Source organism: Rhineura floridana, chromosome 6 (genome assembly GCF_030035675.1).
Source record: "Rhineura floridana isolate rRhiFlo1 chromosome 6, rRhiFlo1.hap2, whole genome shotgun sequence".
Taxonomy (NCBI): Eukaryota; Metazoa; Chordata; class Lepidosauria; order Squamata; family Rhineuridae; genus Rhineura; species Rhineura floridana.
Genome location: NC_084485.1, coordinates 25511754 through 25532734, shown reverse-complemented (window position 1 = coordinate 25532734; position 20981 = coordinate 25511754). Strand labels below are relative to the sequence as shown.

The 20981-nt window shown below is 44.5% G+C and overlaps 1 protein-coding gene across 5 annotated transcripts; it reads right to left on the bottom strand.

The window, feature by feature from the left end:
- Positions 1-2974: 2974 nt before the first annotated feature.
- On the bottom strand, positions 2975-20833 carry LOC133387115 (1,25-dihydroxyvitamin D(3) 24-hydroxylase, mitochondrial). Of its 5 annotated transcripts, none has more exons than XM_061631223.1 (13): positions 20729-20833; positions 18332-18673; positions 16638-16828; positions 15536-15629; positions 13732-13828; positions 13043-13134; positions 11305-11416; positions 9521-9666; positions 8900-9066; positions 6502-6580; positions 5198-5389; positions 4140-4252; positions 2975-3092 (listed from the first exon to the last, which is right to left on the bottom strand). In XM_061631223.1, the coding sequence occupies exons 2-12, from the start codon at positions 18587-18589 to the stop codon at positions 4142-4144; spliced, it is 1539 nt and encodes a 512-aa protein (XP_061487207.1). In that variant the 5' UTR covers positions 18590-18673; positions 20729-20833; the 3' UTR covers positions 2975-3092; positions 4140-4141. The 5 variants fall into 5 exon arrangements, with proteins under 5 accessions (XP_061487207.1, XP_061487208.1, XP_061487211.1 ...); XM_061631224.1 differs by lacking the exon at positions 20729-20833 and adding an exon at positions 20551-20700; XM_061631227.1 differs by lacking the exons at positions 18332-18673; positions 20729-20833 and adding an exon at positions 20551-20699.
- Between the last annotated feature and the right edge of the window lie 148 nt (positions 20834-20981).

The following is a 20981-nucleotide window of genomic DNA, read 5'->3' as shown; positions in this document are numbered from 1 at the left end:
ATGTAATTTCAGACTCAGGTGGTGAGTGGCAACAGAAATGGTTCTAAAATAGGTCCACTGAGAGATAATACAAGCATCATCATTCTTGGGGACCCCAAAATTGCAGAAGTACAAAAAATCCTATTTAAAACTCTTAATACCCCCAAAACTGTCCAAGTGGAGAGTGTGCTCAGTAGTGACATATTGGCAGTCAGTTGGAAATGAAAAGTGTATTTGTGTGTGTGCATCCTGCTTCAGCTTCTTACAACTCAGTATTTTTTAGGAGAACATGGTTAAATGGCACCTTGAACAGGAGCACATCTGGTCGGTGATGAGGATTCATTGCAACATTTTAATGCACCTCCTACTTGGGTCTTCTTAATGCAGAATTTAGTTTTAAAAAATTGTTTTGTGATCCTGCCAAGCCCTGCAGTAATATTTCTCTAGACTGGCAACCCTTGTACCATATCCCACCAACCCTCAGTGGGTTCAACAGAGTTCAGGGGTTCCTAGCGTGCTGGCAAGAGATCTGTTGAACCATGGTACATGGAGCACAGATAAGTTCTTTTGAATGGCTGTCAGACACTGTAACATGTGCACAGATCAGTTGCCAGGAAGGAGCTCATAGCTCAGGTGTAGAGTATGTGCTTTACATGCATAGGATCTCGGGTTCAATTCTGATATTGCCAGTTAAAATTATCTCAGGGAGTAGCTCTGTTAAAACCCTCTGCCTGGACAGCTTGTCAATAGTGAATAATAGATGGAGCAATTATCTGACTTGGTATATAGTAGCAACCTCAACATGTTACTCCAAGCTGCCTCCCTCATTGTGGCCATAATATATACTGACAAATGTTTCAGTGACATCTAGTCACTACCCAGCAATATTCTCTTTACCCTGAATGTTATTTTTTTTGTATGGAGTACAGTACAGCTGCACTGATATGATTTTAATTTAGAAGTTTTCAAGTAGCTTCTAGCACAGAAACTACAATTTAAAGAAGTGTGGTGGTGGGAGTCAACAAGGAATAAGGAACGAGCAAACCAGAAAAGTGTATCACCATGCAACAAAAGGTTTTGCTCTAAACCAAAAACATACACACTGTTGCTTATGGGAGAGTTGATTGTCATTTGCAGGTGGTGTTTTTCCCCCCTTCTAAGTTGGTGAGAAAATATGAGCAACTCACACAATGTTTGCAAGTTTCTAAAAGATATGAAACATATGCACTGAATATGATCAGAGGCATCATATCTGAATATTCTTTTTTATTACAAAATTATCAGAAGTGTGGGTTCAATAACAAAAATTCAAACACTGGAAAAAATGAGAAATTCTATACAATAGATCAGCAACTGTTAACAATTCTCCGTACAGAGATTTTCTTTCGTAAAAAAGTCTAAAATACATTAAAATGTACAAAATAAAGATTCATGTAACAAAACAAGGAAGCTGTTTATTCTACAAGAACAGGAGAAAATACTGATGTACAATAATATTTATATTCTACTGCACACCATGATGCTGAAGTACCGATCTGCACAGCTTGTAGTTCACCAAGCTAAATGCAAGGGAATAAGATTGCTTGTGCTGGATCAGGCCAATGATCCATGCTGTGCAAGAACCCGTTTCCCACAGTATCCAACTGCATGCCTGCAAGGAAGGCAATATCCCTTTCCTATTGTGGCTCCCAGCAACTGATATTTAGAAGCAATATTGCCTCTGAACCTGGGAAGCAGCATATAGCCATAATGATGACCTCGTCTAATCCCATTTCAAAGCCATCAAAACTAGAGGCCATACCACTGTCTTGTAGGAGCAAATTGCATGAATTAATTTACGCATGGTGTAAAGAAGCAGAACACCCATCAGCTATTCATTTTGGTCATCTGAGTACTTCACAACCCCCCTCCCCTTTTTTTGCACTCCCACACAGCAAGCAAACACTCTGCATTTCATGGTGCCCCTGGTAGGCTCCAATACATAACTTTGGCAATGTGTATGACTTGGTGAGTCACAACCTGTGCAGGCCTGCCTGTATTGCATTATTCATCTCTTTGACCAATACTTACAAGCTCTGAAGTGGGCAACTGGATTTTTAAAAACACAAGCGTAGTTCGAGAGGCCTGCTTGTGACCTCCCAGTTCTATCTTCAGAGCACCAGACAGAAAGGACTGGGTAAGCATACAGGGGGTATGTATAGACCTCCCACTTCCCTTAATGGCCTTTTGTGCTGCCTGGCTGCCTCTTCCGGAGTATTGAGATGGATGGGATGCAAGGTTCTCCATACATAGCTGGACCATCAGCAAAGGTTTGATACTTGGTTTCTTCCAAATGTTGTGCCTGTGGTTTTTTTCCCAAGACAGTATTTGTGCAGTAAAGCTTTCACAGCTACTGCAGCAGGGCTCTGAGTTTTAACAGACACATACACTGAAGTGGATTCATTGCTGTTTTCCTCCCCTTTGTAAAAAATAAAAATAAAACTAAACATCACGCCCCTCTTGAAATGCTTCCCCCCTCATCACACTGATCCTTTTCTAAACAAAGATACAGGGGGAACAACAAACTAGCTCTGCAGCAGGTGGAATTCTTCACTTTTAAAACATGCACAGGCTCCCCAAAATTTGGGAAGAGAAATAACAAGTCTCTCCTTCCCCTGAACCTCAACACTAAGCTCACAGGATGCATTTCATCTATTCCTGGCCAGTTGCTCCTAGAAATGTTAACAGGACAGATGTACCAAGCTAAGACCAGTGGATTACATGTTGGCAAGGGAACAGAAATGGATTTTTGCCTGGCCTGTGTGTAAAGATCTACTGTCTTCCACCAGTCTTTTTCACCTTGCCATTTTCCTGCTTCACACCGTTATAAACACAGGCCGGTCCAGTTTCAGCTTTCATTGCGGTATTCAAAGCTTGCTCAGGTGCACTTATTGGCTTGATGGATTTGCCCCCTAAAGCAAAGTCAAAGCTAGCGTCATATGGCCCTTCTTCTCTCCCCATCCACAGCACACAGCTCAAAACATGCCTAGCCACTGGTTGCTGAAGGAGTTGGGGCTCCAAGCATTCAACTCTGCAGAAAAAGCAGCAGTCCACTGTTTTCCTTCAAAAAGTATCTGGTGTGGGGAGAGGAAGAGAGAAAAGAGAATTATTTATTCTTCACTTCTGGAAAAAAGGTGACATGACCATGCTAGAACAGATTCCATTCATATCACTGGGGACTTGCTTCAGTGAACTCGATAGAAACTTATACTGTAAGGTTATGTCTATTCAAACATGACTGAGTGTTCAAAGAATCTCGCTCTTCAGCTCCTATGCTACATTCAAGTAATCAGGTATCTTACTAGTCCAACTAATATATTCAGAGATGGATCCTGCGCAGTGGTTACTGGAAATTTGTCATGGCCCAGATCCATGTGGTTAACATGGTTTGAAATGCAGTCTGGGTGGTAACTTTCTCTTGGCTTACTTTGGCTCTTCTGAGCAATTCTCTGAAATTATGAGGACTAGGAACTTAAAATATATAGAAACTAGAATTAGCCAGAAGCTCCTAGTGCCTTGAGTATTGTCAGTGGCCCAAATGTTGCCCATGCTGGCTCTAGGAGGATAGTTAAATGCAAAGCCAAATCTTGCTCAGTTGATAGTTTCACTGTATAGCCTAACAGCAAAGAAGGTAGGGTGGTGTTGCAATGTTCAGGGTACTGTAGAAACGGATGAAGTGGACAAGAAGAAGTCTCTTATTGGCCAATGTCTCCTGAGAAGGTGGATGCACATTTCTAGATCTCGCATAGCTCTTCAGGCAGCTCTGTAAAGCTCAGGCACAGCCATACTTTCAGAAACACAAAGTGAGTCAGTAAGGGAGAACACCTTAATCCATTAACCAGTGTGGTGTGGTGGTTAGGATGTTGGATTAGGACCTGGAAGACCAGGTTTCAAATCCCTACTCAGCCATGAAACTCACTGGGTGAACATGGGCCTTTCAACCTAACTTGCCTCACAGGGTTGTTGTGAGGATTAAATGAGGGGACAGGATAACCTTGTACACCACCTTGAGCTCCTTGGAGAAAAAGATGGGACATAAATGCAATGAATAAATTACAGTGCCATTTTCTGGGAAGCAGCATGGGGCCACAGAACCCTACAAAAGGGACAGCTTTATTTACCTTTATCGTCTTCTGAAGGCGATGGGAAGTTCTCGATTGGGGATGAGGATCCCCAAGTGCAGGGCTTCCACTGGCTTGTCATCAGTTGCTACAATCTGATATTTCCGGATGAGCTGTAATGAAAAGATGGAAGACTCAAACCAGGGTATCTCAAACTAATCATAGTGAGCACCCCCAGGAGGGAATTCATCTGAGTGTCCCCAACTCATAACCAAGGTTTAGTCTGATCCTCAAAAGATAGCTTCAAAGTCAAAGCACAGCCTTGCTATTAGCAATGGCAAGAGGACAGTCCATCCCAAGTTTAGCATAGGGTGGCTAACCTCTCCTTGTGATGTCAGGTGATTGACAGGTGAACAGACCCGTCCACCTGTCAAAATGGCACATGGGAGTTGGGAGACCTAACAATTCCCCACCTCTGTTATATGGGCTTGTATCCAATGCTAGGCAGCATTCATCTCATACATTTATTCCACTATTATTCCTGGCTCTCTGAAAGAATCTTGGGAGGTGTAATTTGTGAAGGGTCCTGAGAGTTGTTAGGAGACGCTTATTCCCCTCACAGAGCTACAATTCCCAGAGCAGTTAATCCCTCTGGCAGTCAGAGAACTCTTGAGAATTGTAGCTCTGTGAGGGGAATAGGGGTCTCATAGTCTCAGCACCCTTCACAAATTAACTTTCCAGAATCCTTTGGGGGAAGCCAAGATAGTTTAAAGTGGAATAAATGTATGGTGTGAATGTGGCCCTAGACTTCCTCAGGGTAGACCTACTGGAAATAATCAACTTGAGTCCCTCATGTCCATGGGTCTAATCCAAGTACAATGCAACTGGATACCACCCATAGTATTTTATTTATTTAGTTAGTTAGTTAGTTTCATTTATAAACCGCCCATAGCTAATAGCTCTCTGGGCGGTGTACAAAATATTTTAATATTTTATTTTATATATGGAACCCACCCTGGGATCTTGTGATGAAGGGCAGAATGTAACTGAACAAATACCCCCCTCCCTATAATGTGAACTTATTTAATCAAGATTATGTGGCACTGGGACAAGCATACCCAACAGAGAGCTAATTGCAGCTGCAGCTCTGCCAAGCGGCGTCCGACACACATCCTTTTTCCAATCCCAAATGGAACATGAGCAAAAGGATTTATATTTTTCTGGAGCCAACGCTCTGGCTTAAATTGACTCCAGTCACTGAAGTATTCTTCATTGCATCCCAGAGCATGACTGTTGATCATCAACACCGTCTGTAAACATAAAAAATAGCATGGGGGGGAAGCCAGGGGAGAAAAGGTCAGCTGGGTGCAGTTTTATGAAGCCAGAACATCAAGTCATGTTTTGCTAATGGAAAAAGGATTGCAGATCAAGCAAAGCTGTTTTCTCTTGACAGAGCCTCGGTGTTGCATCAAAGGCTGTCATGCTTCATCGGTAAGAGAAAAGAGCACTGAGCAACAGCCAGGAGACATTTTTTTTAAAAAAAACCAAAGAATCCCCAAAACATGCTCCAAGTTGGGATTTATTTCCAGGCGGCTTTTTTAAAAAATAAGCAAGTGCAACCTTAATTTTGTCAGTGAATTTGCCTTCAGAGCCAATTTGGGGTAGAAAATACAAAATATTTTCTTCCCTGCAAATTTTTTAAGTGTGCTTTAAACATGTAAATACACAAGGTGGAACTGTGAGTCGCACAGGGCTTAATTTGTTCCAGAGGCCATGAGGCCTGTTTGCACCCTATTTTCAGTTCCAGTCCTGCTCCCTTAACAGCACAACAGGCAGAAATTCAACAGGTGCATGTTTCCATGTTGGAAAAAAACTACACTGACTGAACTTCTGTCTGCCAGTATTAAAGGCACGGGAGCTATGTCAGGAAAAAAACACATAGAAAACTTAAGATAAGGTGCATTTTCTAGGCAAGGCTGGGCTCAGGCACCTCTCCTTTCAGAAATTAAATCAAACTGACCCACACTGTAAATCAACATGAATAGTAAGCCATGCTCCATTTCCCATACATCTCATGTTGTCAAAGTAACTGATTGCTGAATGCAGCTTATGGTGCTCATATTCCACTGGAGTTACTTAATTGTGTACTTGATGGCATCCCCATTGTACAATCATATGAAGGAGAGAAGACCTGCTCTTTTGAGAGTTCGACATGTTTGAAAAGTGACTGTACAACTACAATGCTATGCTCAACCTGTGCAAAAAGCAATGACTCCATCACATGACAGCTTAGCCATGCCAAACAACCTCCCAATTCTCCCCACGCTTACAAAGAAAGCATCACCAATGTACCAGCGAGTTCAATGCTATTTGGAATAGGGCTGTATCTGAAGTTAATTTTGGTGGTGGGCATTATACTCACCCCTTTAGGAAGAGCATAGTCTCCAAGGACTGTTTCTTCATCTAGGGTCCGAGTGGTAAATGGCACAGATGGTGTTATCCTACAGCAAAAATGGTACATGCATTTACTATATTTGAAAGACAGATCTACCAGGAGCCAAATGATGGCATCATGGTATCAACTAAGAATGCACAAGATAGGAAGTTCCCAGTTCAAATGTCATATCTGCCATGAATTCATTAGATGGTCTTAGCCAAGCCATTCTTTCTCAGCCATCTTCGGGTAATAAAACTGGGCTGGCTTTGAGAGTTCAAATCTTGTGTGTGGGCTTTGAAGGCTTAATTATATAGGGCATTCCCATATCATCATCAGTGGCTATTAGCAAAGCTGGCCAAATAAACCCTCCATATTCCAGACTCAGTTTACCCAAAGATGAGGACAAACAATGAGGGCATTTATGTGATCATCATTCTCTGTTTGGGTGCTTTTCAGAGGTATCTTGGTGCTATATCCTGAAGGTATGTGATGCAGCATCTTTGCTGAAGCTCAGCTGGTATGGGATCCCAGGGAGACCCCATGTTCCATGATAGAAGAGTGGCGGAATATAAATGTAATAAGCATTAAGACCTCACCAAGTGCTAGATATCGGATGCCAGCAGGCAGTATCCTCGGTCAGCTGTAGATGGCCCATTACTGCTAATGGTGTTACCCTGAACCGCTATTTCAAGCCCTCCAATGAACATGGGGTGGCCACCATTGCAGGCAGCTACAACGTCCCGGAGCACGACTACCACTACCCTTAGGCATTGTGGGCAATTACAGTGGTGGCTGCTTCCAGCACCACCATCATGGTCCTCTCCTCCTCCTCCTCCAATAAGACCACTTACCCCCATGACTGTCAGAAATACACAAGGCAGGGATGGGCAGCCTGTGGCCCTCTAGATGTTTTTGGACTCCCAACTCCCATCAGCCCTAGCCCGCATGGCAAATGGTCAGGAACAACAGAAGCTGTAGTCCAACAACATGAGGATGGCCACAGGCTCCCCATCCCTGACACAGGAAGAGGAGGGGAGCCACCCACTGATGGAGGAACTAGAGGCTCTCCTCGAACTCAGAGTGTGGCCCCGAGAGTGCTGGGTTAGATGCAGCTTTGGCCTGATCTACCAAAACAATAATACTTCAGATAACAAACCCTCCAGGAAAGAAGCTCCTTTTAACAAAGTCTTTTTTTGGGTGCATGGGGTGCATAGTCAGAATGTGGCTCCTTGTCTACTAAGCTGTGGCTGCGGCAGGCAGCTCTCTCATATGTGGCTGGAATGGCGCTTCTTGCCAGGTGGCGCAGGCACCTCTGCAGTAAACAATGGTTTGGATGCCCTGGAGGCACTGTTTGCTGCAGACGCATCTGCTCCAGCGTAGGAGAGAGAGAGGGTAGCTGCCCCTTGCCTGCCTGCTGGAGTGTACAGAGAGGAGAATTGTGCTCAAAGCTTTAGATTGCTGCAGCAAGAGGCTACATGATAAAAGAAAAATGGCAAGGCAGGCATCCCTAGATGCGTTTTGGAAGAAGCCTTCAAGTGGTTTGTATGCAAGGCTTACTTGACCTGGTTGTTTCATTTCAGACATGCATACTGTTAGTTTTGCTGAAATATGTAGAACTGCTCTTCTTTTTTGTGTGATAGGAAACTATCCCTTTTCTTTTCATGTTATTCCTACCTCTGGTACCAAAGTTTCTGTTAAAGAAGTAATGTCCAGGATCCCATGTACTTCATTAACTGAGGTATTACTGTACAATCCTTGAATCTCTCTTCAGAGATGAGCATGGAGGGTGGTATTAAATCCTAGTCCTACTCAGAGTAGACCCACTGAAGTTAATAAGTTTTATAGATGCTTTTAGTGTTTTGTTGCTTGTTTGCCACCATGGGCTCCTTCTGGAAGGAAAGATGGGGTATTTATTTATCAGATCTATATTCCACCCTTCCTCCCAGTAAATTTAATAAGTACATAACATACATGACTAACTTAGGTTGATTAATTTCAATGAACCTACTCTGAGTAGGACTTAGTTGAATACAACCCTGACTGCTTATAGGAACACTTGCTTGAAAAACATTTAACCTATTACAGCACATTAATGTCACACCCACACTATGCATTAAAGCACTCTTTATACCACTTTAAGCAGTCATGGCTTCCCCCAAAGAATCCTGGGAACTGTAATTTGCTAAGGATGCTGAGAGTTTTTAGCAGGCTCCTGCACAAAGCTACAGTTCCCAGCACCCTTGAGAAACTACAGTTCCCAGGATTTTTTGGTGAAAGCCATGACTGTTAAAGTGGTACAACGGTGCTTTAAATGAATGGTGTGGGTGTGACCAGAGTGAGAGAGGCAAAACTGTTTATTTTCATGTTACATGCAGAATTTTACCTCATAGATTCTTTCAGGCAGGCCTTTAAATAGGGCATTTTCTTCAGATGTTCAGCATTTGGGTTCTCCCCAGCCGAGACCACACTCTGTATTTCCTCAAACAGCTTTACCTGGACGTGTGGGTTGCATGAGATGTTGTAGAGAGCCCAGAGTAAACTGTTGGCAGTCTGTGAAACAGCAGGAGATGTTTACTGAGCTCACTCTAGACTGCTACGTTAACATGAGTAATGAGCTACAACAAGAAGAAGAACCTTTCACAGTCAGAATATATTTATATTCATTATACACTGTTGGTTTCCGTACATTACAAAACTGGAGGGCTACAAGTTTCCCATCCCTCTTTGTGTACCAAAAACAAAAAGGGCCCTTGGCCACCTACTAAGGTAAGCAAGCACAGCCTGCCTCCTCTTCCGTGTGTGTGTGTGTGTGTCCAATTCCTTGAGAAAGAGACAGAAACAAGAACACCTGTTTCATAGGGAGTGAAGATTTTCCCAGGGGGGGGAATGACGGTTTGGCACAGCACTAGTTGTCGGACCAGAAAAAGGAAGGCATCCAACTTTTTAGATAGGCGACTGTCAGGGAATCCTCATCGCAAATACAGAAAAGTAAGCTAGGATTTACCGTTTCAACTCCGGCAATCTGGAGCTCTGTGATGGCAGCATATAGCTCTTTCTTTGAAAGCTGACTCCCAAAGTAAATGTCGCAGAGGAAATCCTCAGTGGGGTTGGCAGAATGTTTCTTCAGCCTGCTGTCAATAGAACATTTCACTGAGGGAGGAAAGAGAGAAAGTATTGAGCAAACAAAACCTATGCTTATGGGCCTCAGGTGTTTGAATCCTCCTCCAGGTAAGAAATTCCCTGCACACAGAAAGCTAGCTGTCAGGGACAATGGTCCAACCCTAGGCTTTACCCAGGCAGGCTAGTTTTCTATGTGCAGGGTTTGGTGTTTTTTTTGTATGGAAGAACATTCAAATATGTTAGCCACCCACCTGAAGTTTGAAATGCTACAATATGGGAACAGCCTCTACCCCCTACCCCACCCCACCATACACACCAGCTTGCAAAAAGAGGCATGGGGACACATCTAAAATGTGGGAAGACAAGGTTCAATTCCCTGATCAGTTATGAAGCTCCCAGATTAATCTTGGCTAGGTCGCTCCCTTTTAGCTTAACCTGCCTCTGTTGTGAGGTTATAGAAATGCAATCCTGGGCTCCTTCAGTGGAAGCTTGGAATACAAATTTAGGAAACATCTGAAGACTAGACTGAGTGTCGACTATCTGAGACAGAATAGCCAAGCAATCTGAAGGCAAATTTGGCTTTGCTCACCGGTCTATTCTACCATAGCTTTTTTTTTTTCAATTAATTTTTATTCAAATTTTCGAAACCAAAACAATACAAAAAGAAAATAACACAAATCAATAACTAATACAATAAAAAAAGGAAAAAATATATATAAAAATATTGACTTCCGATTTGTCATAATTCAGCTATTCTACCATAGCTTTTGAGGCTTCCCCGGGGAACTCAAGCAACACAAACCAGGGGGAGGCAAAAGGTAGATCTGGATCTGCTCGTAGATCTCTGGTTGATCCGTAGTAGATTAACAAGAATTTCAGACTCCCTATTGTTTAACAATGGCAGCTAAAAAGTGCCTCCTTCCTCCTCATCCTAAATGATATTGAAAGAATGCTTGGTAACGAGGAATGGATTATTGCATGAAAGGACTAGGAGCTCTATTCAGTTCTGGCACTCACCCAACTTGAATGAATGCTCTGCATTCATTATTATTACATGTTTGTCTTTTGCGCCTGGATTCAATTAGTGGATCTCAGGGTTCTAGTAACGAACACATCAGGACCCCTCACCAAGCCTGAAGTCTGCCCATAACTAAGAGCAAGGAAAAGCAATTCAGTTCTAGACTTCAGAATGTGTATCTAAGAGAAAGCTAAACAGGCAGTCTAGTAAGTCAGTGCAGGTTTTTTGGAAGGAAGTATACTAGACTTGGACCAGGAAGGCCTGGGTTCAATCCTTTGTTCAGCCATGGAGCTTAATGGGGAGGCTTAGGCAAATCACCATCTCTTAGCCTAACCTACCTCACAGGGTCGTTGTAGAAAATAAAGTGAGCTAACTCCAGGAATGCAGCCATAAGCTCCACTGCGCAGAATTCAAATATGTATCAAGAATCATTAATAGTCCAAATGTAGCACAGAATCCCAACTAACTGGACCCTTCAGTATGGTGACATGATCTAGAAATGCTACACTGAAGAACAAACATATTCTCCTGTGTTGGACTAGGTTCAACATTCCCTCCCATTCAGAAGATGGAGGGAGCGGTTGCTAAATTTAAGATATAAAGCTTATTTCATAAAATGCAGGCACTGCCCTCCAGATGTGTTCAGTTACCTGTCTTAAAGATATTGTCCCATGCCTTTGTATGAGCCTGCCAAACTTTAGTATTCAGGCTTTTGTGGAGTTCAACTGGGGTCACCATCATCTTCCCAAATGTACACATCATCTGTAATATATAATCAACAGATGAACTCCATTATTCAAATGAAACAAACTACTGTATACACTAGATAAAGAACAGGAACCAAGCCTTTTATTATAACAGAGAAGTGTAATTTAGCCTTCAGTTAAAATAAGTTGCTTTCTATTGTGAGCACACAGTAACGAGCCAAAACCCATTCGTTCGAAATCTCACATAGGGAAAGAACTATTTCATTTAAACCAATGCTCACTGGTGCAAACACCTTGTGTCAAGTCACGACACACTTGTGGATCCCAACGCAACATCTGAAGACCAAGGATGTTGATCAGGTGTGGGGAACCTTTGGCCCTCCAGATGTTGCTGAGCTACAGCTCCTACCATCCCTGGCCATTGGCCAAGCTTGCTAGAGCTGATGGGCGTTGTAGTTCAGTAACATCTGGAGGGCCAAGAATTCTCCACTCCTCGTCTCTATTTCTCAATGGCCATTATTAACACAAGAAAAGCCCTGTTGGATCAGGCCAAGTTCATCTAGTCTAGCACCAACTGTACTTCTTCAGACAGCACACAACTGTGGAATTCACTCCATGAGTGGTAATGGCCACCAACTAAGTAATGGCCACCAACTAAGATGGCTTTAAGAAAGCCTTAGCCTACATGAATTTGGCAAATCATATCAATGGATACTAGCCACGATGGCTATGTTCTACCTCCACTGTTTGATACAGTCTGCCTTTGGATACCAGTTCCTGGGAACTGCAAGTGGGGGACAGCGCTGTGCACTCAGCTCCTGCTTACAGGCTTCCCATAGGCATCTGGTTAAGAACATATGAAGAGCCCTGCTGGACCAGGCTAAAGGTCCATCTAGTCCAGTATCCTGTTCTCACAGTGGCAAACCAGATGCCTATGGGAAGCCTGCAAGTGGGACCCAAGTGCAACAGTGCTCTCCACACTTGCAATTCCTAGCAACTGGTATTCAGAAGCATACTGCCTCTGACAGTGGAGGTAGATCACAGCCATCCTACTAAGCATAAATGGCTCTTTTCGAAAAACTGGGTTGATGGAACTTATGCAGCTTCTGAGCATCTTTACCCATTCTCATTCTAGATATAAAAGACCTACCACTTAATATTGTGCCTGCCTACAATACTGCCACAAGTAATCCATTCCTATCAATAATTACATAAGAAAATGACTATTTTCTAAAGACTATCACTTCAGTGGGAGAGCATACGTTTTGCATGCAAAGGGTCTCAGGCTCAGTTCCCAGTATCTACAGGTAGGGTTAGAAAGAAACTCCTGTCTGAAACCAAAGAGAACTGCTGTTGGTCAGTGTAGATCAGTCTTCTCCAGCCTGGTGCCCTCCAGATGTTGCTGGACACCATCCCCATACAGACCCTTCAGACTATATGCTGACTTATGTGTACCATTGGACTCACCCAGCAAAAGGCTGCTTCCTACATTCATGTTGATATGTGTACACACACATACATTAGGACCCACTCTATTCTTGCAACTATAATTTGCTTTAAACCATTTTTAATGTTTTTAATGCATTTTAATTCTCCCTTTCCTGGGACCTTATGGTGAGGGGCAGATAAGAAACTGAGTAACAACAACGGCTAATGTGATTGGAGCGTAACTTCTTCATACCGTTTTTACAGCCTTGATAAAGTTCAAGCCTTCATCTCCGATGTCCCGCTGCAGGAGTCCAAATCTTTTCCCATACAGTACCAGACAAATACCTATCATTTAAGAGAACATCATTACAATTGATGCAGTGCCTTTGGGGCACTTTATAGTACCAGCAAAAAAGTGCCGAAGATCCTTATCTGAAGGTACTTATATTCTTATATAGAACTGAAGGAGTTTGAAGGGAAAGGCAACAGCAACAAGATATATATATATATAAAGTCCATTTTGTTTGGGGATGAGGAGCAAGAGTTAAGCCACACTCAACACAATGGCTTGTTTCAGATGCAATGCCAAACCATGATTTGGCATTGCACACCCAGAACTCAATCTCATGCTCTTTTCTCCTCTAATGGACGTTGATCCCCAAATAAAGATAATAATAATGATAATAATAATAATAGGTTGTGGTGAACTCTGGGGAGTAATCAAGTGAACTCCTTCACATGTTCAACCTAAGCAGGGTGGCAGGGATACACCAACAAGCTGTGCCTCCGCCCTCTCCTAAACAGCTGCTCGTTTTGCAACAGCATGATTAGTTGGGGTTCCTATTTGCATGTAAGAAGCCTGCACACAGGCATCCGGGTTGGATGCAGAGAGAAAAAAACAGCCAACCTAGTTCCAGGTTGCACATCAAGAAGAAAACTTACTTTCAAATGACCATTTGTTCAGTTCAGAATATAAATCTTCTATTTCTCCATTCTTGTTACAAAGTGTGTCTATCTGATGTATGAAATCTTCTAGGACCTACAAAGGGAATTAAATTTAGAATAGTGATGAAAAGCAAAATAAACATGGTTCTTTATTTTTATATATAATTATACAGCTATACACACAAACATAATAGAACCATTGAAGTTAGTTAATGACTAACTTAGGGTTATTAATTTCAATGGGACTACTCTGAATAATACATAGTTGAGTACAACCGTAGAGGTGTTCTGTGGAATAGAAATGTATTTTTTTATTTTATGCTGGAAGACAAAGTTCTACAGGTAGTGGGCAAGGCTTATATAAAATCCTGTTTGTTCATATTGATAGGTCTGCAGACCATTCCAAGGATTCCTCATTCTCTTATTAGCCAACTCACTAGCTCCATCTCACATCTTTAAAGTTTTTTTATCTCAAATCCATCAGCCACTAATAGGGAACATCTCACAGCAGTAGGTAAAAGTGTGAAACTGAAGTTACAGAGACACTTACTGTTCTGCCGGTTCCAGTGCCCCTCCACCTCTCTTTTCTGAAAACAGGCACATGAGGCTAGTCAAACCCACCACTTTTTACTGTAAAACTGGTGGGAGCAGCTTGAGTGCGGGTTTGTTAAAACTGACTTCACAGAGATTTTGCAACCAAACAGTAGATCAACCTGTTCCCCCTCCAGGTGTGGCCAATGGAAACACTTTGTTGTAGGCAACTAGCATGCTCACAGCCTGAATATGTGCCTCCCAAATGCATCTTCATTGTGATTTGTTGGCAAGAGCAAGTGAAGCCACTTCCAAGAGTAATGCCTCAAGTAACACAAGTTAATCTTGTTTCTACCCAGGGGTACATAAATGAAAAAGAATTTGATCAGTCCTACAGACTCATTATGCTCTTTTAAGAAGAGAAGGTCAAAGAGCAGAGAATTTTTTAAAAAAGACCTGGAAAGAAATAAAGGATTTCACTTGCATCCTCCAAACTGGATTCAGTCCATTTAGTTTTTCTCCCCTCAATGTGCACTGACCACTTCAGTTGCCATGTGGCAGAAAAATCAAGTGGCAGAAGAGGGTCTGAAAGGATACAATGAACGGTGCAGTATGTAGCCGCCACTTGATAGGCAAATGCAAGTTCACTACTTGGCATCCAACATTTATGTGATTGCCAGAATCCATTCACAGCAAGTTTCAAAAGCAGGAACAGACACACCACCCAGATGGAACTGATTGAATATAGAGCCACACATTCATCAAAATCAAGTGGTATAGTCCTTCCTGGACTCAGTCATTTGGAACTGAAGGCAATGGATTGCATTTTGAATGCTTCCCTTTATAAAAACCCACCCTCCATATAGAAACTTGACACATCAGGGAGAAAGTTCTAATCTAGTCCTCTCTCTCCAATATACTCAGTTTCCACATGCAAAGTTTTTAATTTATAAGAAGGATGATTCAATATGATTCCTCCACCTGTATTCCAATTTGGTAAAATTTAGGAAGGACTCCTGATTTTTGCAGAGAGTTTCTTGACTCCCCATATTCTAAAGCAGCCCATTCACAAACAAGGTAGCTCAAAATCTTCAATTATATCTGAATCAGATCAGTATTGGATTTCATGATGCATTACAGTTCAATACTATATGTGTCTACTCAGAAGTAAGCCTTACTGTGTTCAATGAGTTATCCTCAGGTATGTGGGCATAAAACTGCAGCTTTAATAATTTAAAGGATAAAATTAACTTCAGGTCTTTATGAATACCTCATTGATTTTGGTGTCCAACTTCACAATTTCTGTAGGCTTCATTAATTTTTTCTGAAATGCACTTCTTACTCGCTGCCAGTCTTTCCCTTCTCTGTGTGTAAGAAAAATAGAAGGAAATTAAAGGAGATCATTTAAATATGTCTACTATACAAAGTTCCAGAGACTCTGCAAATGCTGACATTTTCTACTTAAGTTAACATAGGGGGGTGTACACACACGGGAAATTAATGGGAAATGTCAGAAAATGTTGATGGTTGAAATCTAAAGAAGCAAATTAAATGGATGCCCTTTGGCCAAATGCTAGGTTTATGCAATTTACAGACAAATGCTAATATATACCAAAGAAGATCAGAAAATGCCCAAGTTAAATCTGATAATGTGAAAATGACCTTATGCTCCAATCCATCACTTTTTAGCTAGCTTTCTGAAGTGATGCTTTAATCAATCTTACAGAGCATTCCCCACAATCTCCATTCCTCTTCCGATTTGAAAGATGGCAGTGTGGGCAAGATGGTGCATTTGATCTAAAAACATGTCCTCCTGCGGTATCTGCACTTTCCTGCCAGCAGCCTGTGCACGCACGTGTGTGTGTGCACACGCATGTGCACGCGCGTGTGTGTGCGCGCGTGTGCACGTGCAAATTAAATTAGGAAAATGGCACAGAGCAAACATCCATCTTCCAGGCCCATTTGCTACGACCAGGTCTATAATGAATGTAAAACTTCCAGAGGCCAGAATGGCTATTTGATTTCTTTTCCATGAACAATTCTTTATTTAATAACATGCATACGTGGCACAAATAACATAGGAGAGACTCAAAAGGTGTTTTTTAAAAAATAAAATTGGATGAGAAAACAAATAAGAGCAGTTGCTTGATTTAATCTTGGATCAACATGGCTTTCCCCCAAAAAACAGATGTATAAGCATGGGACATTCAGCCTCTGCCCTTCACATCACTGGGAATGCAACAGCAAGCCACTCTAATCCTAGCAACTTTTGTGATGCCTAGTGATTGCAGCAGGATGCTATGACTGCCCTCCTTCACTGCTCATGAGCTCTGTCCCCAGCAACGCATGCCCCTTATACCATCCTCACTTACAGGATAAGCAGCCCATAGCCCTCTTTACGGTAGTCCCGGTAGGCTTTCCAGGGCTTGATCTCAAGTCGCTGTGGATAAGCACTCTCTTTCCTGTAAAGGGCCTCCAGCAAGCAGGGTGCTCCGATGTGCACAGAGTCAAAAGCCCCTAGCTTCATGCGGAAGATCTTGCCAAACTTGCGGTGGTAATCAGCCTGCAACAGAAGGAAGGAGAGGGTAAAGAGGGGGAGCTAGTGGATACGAGCTGCCAATATATGTGCGTGCTTACAGAGATTCACCCCAGGTTGCAATGCGAGAGAAGGTTAAGAGATCTGCAATCCAGCATCATTCACCTCTAGAACTGCAAGGGATCCCAAAGGCACATCTCTTGTATCACCTGGAAATAGGATGCTGCCTTATACTGAATCAGTCCATCCATCTATGGGTGCTTCTTAAAAGGAAATGGACTGCCTTCAAGTCTATCCTGGCTAGGGTTGCCAGGTTCAGGGCCTGAGACTGATCCAGTATCTTTAGGAGAAGAGAAGGTCAGCCACGTGCAAGTGTTTTTGCAACACTGTAATAGGAAAAAACATTCTCCCTCCCCCCTGCACAACTTTTAAAGATACAGAAGACCTCTTGGTTGCTAGGCCCGGCCTCCAAGAGGTCTTCTGTATCTTTAAAAGTTGTGCAGGTGGAAGGGAGAACTCCACCTTGTGGTTTTTCCCATCACAGTGTTGCAAGAACACCTGCGCTTGGCTGACTTTCTCTTCTCCTAAAGATACAGGATCAGTCTCAGGCCCTGAACCTAGCAACCCTAATCCTGGCTGATGGTGATCCTATGAATAGGGTTTTCAAGGTAAGCAGTATTCAGAGGGGGGTTACCATTGCCTTCCTCTGAGGCTGACAGGTGGTGACTGCCCAAGGTCACCCACTGAGCTTCATGGCTATGTGGGGATTCGAACCCTGGTCTCCCAGGTTGTAGTCCAACACTCTAACCCAGCCTTACCCAACCAGTATGCCTCCAGATGTTGTTGGACCACAACTCCCATCAGCCTCAGCCAGCATTGCCAATGGTCAGGATAGATGGGAATTGTAGTCCAGCAACATCTGGAAGCACACTGGTTGGGAAAGGCTGCTCTAACCACTACACCACACTGGCTCTTGGGGTGCTTTTAGACTATCACTATTTCCAGGGGGGGGATTCAATCACATACTGGCAAATTTAGGTTGTACAATTAGAATTGATTGGGAGGTCTTGCACAACCAATCTGCTTCCCCACAAGATTGTGGACTTTTTGCCCGAAGGAAAAAGACAGGAAAACACACTGGAAAGTGTGGGATAATACTTGCTTTGGCACAACATAATCTAACCTCCTTACAGGCACTAGAATGAATGCTCATTGAATGGCCAACACTGTCTAGCCTCCCTGCAAAGAAATCAGAAGGATTGCTCAATAAACAGCTGTCTGGAAGCACCCTAAGTCAAGGATTCCTAGAGATCTTTCCCATGCTACTGGCGATGCTATCAAAGTTTAATTGGAGATGGCCAGGAAGACTAAACCTGGGGTTTACTGCATGCAGAGCATATGCTGGACCACTGAGTTCGGAGACTGTTTCAGTGCCTTCGTTCAAAGAATGATCGTTTCAGGGATCCCTTGGATTGACTGTGTAGTCGGATCTGTCAAGATCAGGGGGTGGGACACTAGGAGGTCACTTACCAGCGTCTCGTGCTGTCTCTTGAGGCCCCCTTTCCAGAGGATGTCCAAGAGGCTGCCCATCAGAGGCCACTTGGTGGGACCAGGCAAGGCAGAAAGCGAGTGGGGGGCCTGCCTGGGGCAAGCGGGCATCTCCTCCTTGGGCTGCAAGGCACACACAGACGAGGTGGGCAGCAGCTGCTGCTGGACGGGCGCGCTGCCAGGGCCTCGCCGCTTCAAGAGAGAGCTGAGCAGGGGGACTCGCTTTAAGGGGGAGCTCATGACGCCAGGGATGGATCTCTCTGCGTGCGGCGAAGGAGCGTTAGCGAGGACCTGAGAGACCAGCTAGCCGCACGTGGCGTGGAACTGCAGGGAGAGGAGATCAACATGCAATCGACCAACTGGGGTCTCTCTCTGGTGGAGGAATCTAACCAAACCTCCGACTGCTGGTGGTATTTGGCTACAGGCGGGACCTAACCTTAAAAGCCGCGTGCAGCAGGAAGCTGGCCGGTCTCGTCGTGCGCAGCCAGGTGGGATATGCCCACAGCAGGTTGGATAAAAATACAAGAAGGAAAAGGAGAAAAAGAGACTGCTCAGCAGAAGGCTCTAGCTCGATGGAGGGGAAGAGATCAAGCAGGAGCGTGCCGACTCGTGCGTCTGAGGAGGAGATGGCCTTAGCGCAATCTAGCCGCGGGGAAGGATTTCCTATCAGCAATCTGAGCTGCGATGCGACCGGTTGATTTCTCTCTGGAGACCCGATTTCAAGGGATCGACTTTCCTCCAGGCGATCGCAAGGAAGAACCAAGATCCTGACGCGGAGGCAAGAGAGAGAAAAAGCCTCTAAAAGGGAAAGGGATGCTACTTTGGGCGCCGGCTTTCCGCGCGAAACTGCCATAGACGGTCCGGAACGAGGCTTATTATAGGTCCGGGGCCGGCACTGGACTTTTCTCTGGGGCCAATTGGAAGGGAGGGGAGGAGTGCAGAGCGCGGGGTGGGGCCGGTTGCGGTGGCCCTCGGGGGAAGTCGCGGCAGGGCTGGCAGGTTGTGGGCCGGATCACGTGACTTTCCCGGATTTAGGATGAAGGCAGGGGAATCCTCCCTGTGAAGCTGAAACGGTCCGGGATTATCTCGCCGAGATCCTCCTCCCACGGCGAGCGAGGAGACCTTGGCACCTGCAAACCCGGCGACTCGGGATGTGATCATTGCCCGTTTTATTCTCTCCACTCTGTCCTCCTTGCCAAACTATTCCCCCCTTTTCTTAGGGGGAGACGCCGAGCTTTGCGCCAAGATCTAAAATTTGCGTGCGGTAACAGTGCGACCCTATACTCGGGAGTAAGCCCCGTGTAGTTGGACTTACTCCCAGGTAAGTAGGTATAGGATTGCACTGTAAGTTTACAAGTCAGGTGGAGGAGGACGTGCTTGGGGCGGCCCAGCCAAAGAGGCGAAGGGCTAATCAAAACAGGCATGGTAGATGTCGTGGAACTGTCGCGTGGCGCACATACTTCTTTAAGGAAGGAAACAGCGCCCGGGAAGTTGTCCGATTTCGATTGGGGCAGCGGAGCTGGGCAGGGTGGGGGTGTTTAAACCTCCCGCCTTTTCCCAAGCTGAATCTCCTCCCAGTTAAAGTTAGCCACCTGGTGGGGGGGTATACAGGTAAGTTATAGGTGTGTGATCTAGTTTAATGGATTGTCTAGGGCGTGACCCTGTGCGTTTTTACTCAAAAGTCAGTCTCACTGGCTTCAATGGGACTTAGCTTTCTGAAAATCCAACAGTCAGATTTGTAATGGTGTGCAGTGTGATGCACCTTACCTGGGGGTAAACCTCACTGGACGCAATAGGGTGAATTACGTAGAACCTTATCCAGAGTCAGACCCAATGGTCTGTCTAGCTAGCTCAATATTGTCTACACAGACTGGCAGGCGCTCTCCAGGGTTTCAGGTAAGGAGTCTCTCCCAGCTGTACCTGGAGATACCAGGATTGAACCTGGAATCTTCTGCATGCAAGGCAGATACACTACCACTGAGTGATGGCTCTTCCCAGTGAGTAAGCATGCACAGAGATCCAGTGGGAGCTCCCTCTCCCAATCCAAATGGCAGGTCTGGACCACAGTTGGGTGGGAAAGGGTTCATCCATCCCTGACTCCCATTACAGAGTGCGGACCTGTCGGGAGGATGAGCTGGGCTCCTGGGGGGTTGTCAGAAGAGGATTCAAATGGCTGGCAGAGGGAGGAGGGAGGAACTTACCCTCTGTGGAGCGAAGCCGAAACAGAGGACATGCCAGAGATAGGGTCGCCTAGCAACGGGGAGCCTGAGAGCCTTGAAGTTTTAGAATCCCCCCCAGACATTCCCAGGTCCTCCCTTCTCCGCAGCTCAGAGCAAGAGGGAGGGCTGATCACAGCAGAAAGGCAGAGAGATGGTTTACCCTCAGCTCCTTCTTTATCACCCATAGGGGAATCGGACACTTCAGAAGAGGAGGAGGTGATGCCTTCCCCCTCACCACGCACACGCAGACGGTTGAAAAGACAGGAGAGAAGGGGGGAAGGCGGGCAGTACCTGAGGGGGAGTTAAGGAGGAGCGAAAGGTTGCGCGCCCGTTTAGCCCCTTCTTAAAGAACAGGCGGGAAGCAGCCCCTTGCTTTGTCAACTTTCTCCCAATGTTGCAGGACCTGTATCCCT

What these genes read in the sequence shown, in the direction of transcription:
- LOC133387115 (XM_061631223.1), bottom strand. Translation starts at nt 18,589, where the DNA reads ATGAGCTCCCCCTTAAAGCGAGTCCCCCTGCTCAGCTCTCTCTTGAAG. An exon ending in TGCCTGAAAGAATCTATGAG is followed by an intron (nt 6,581 to 8,899) that starts GTAAAATTCTGC and finishes TTTTTGCTGTAG; the next exon opens with GATAACACCATCTGTGCCAT. An exon ending in ACTATGCTCTTCCTAAAGGG is followed by an intron (nt 5,390 to 6,501) that starts GTGAGTATAATG and finishes TTATGTTTACAG; the next exon opens with ACGGTGTTGATGATCAACAG.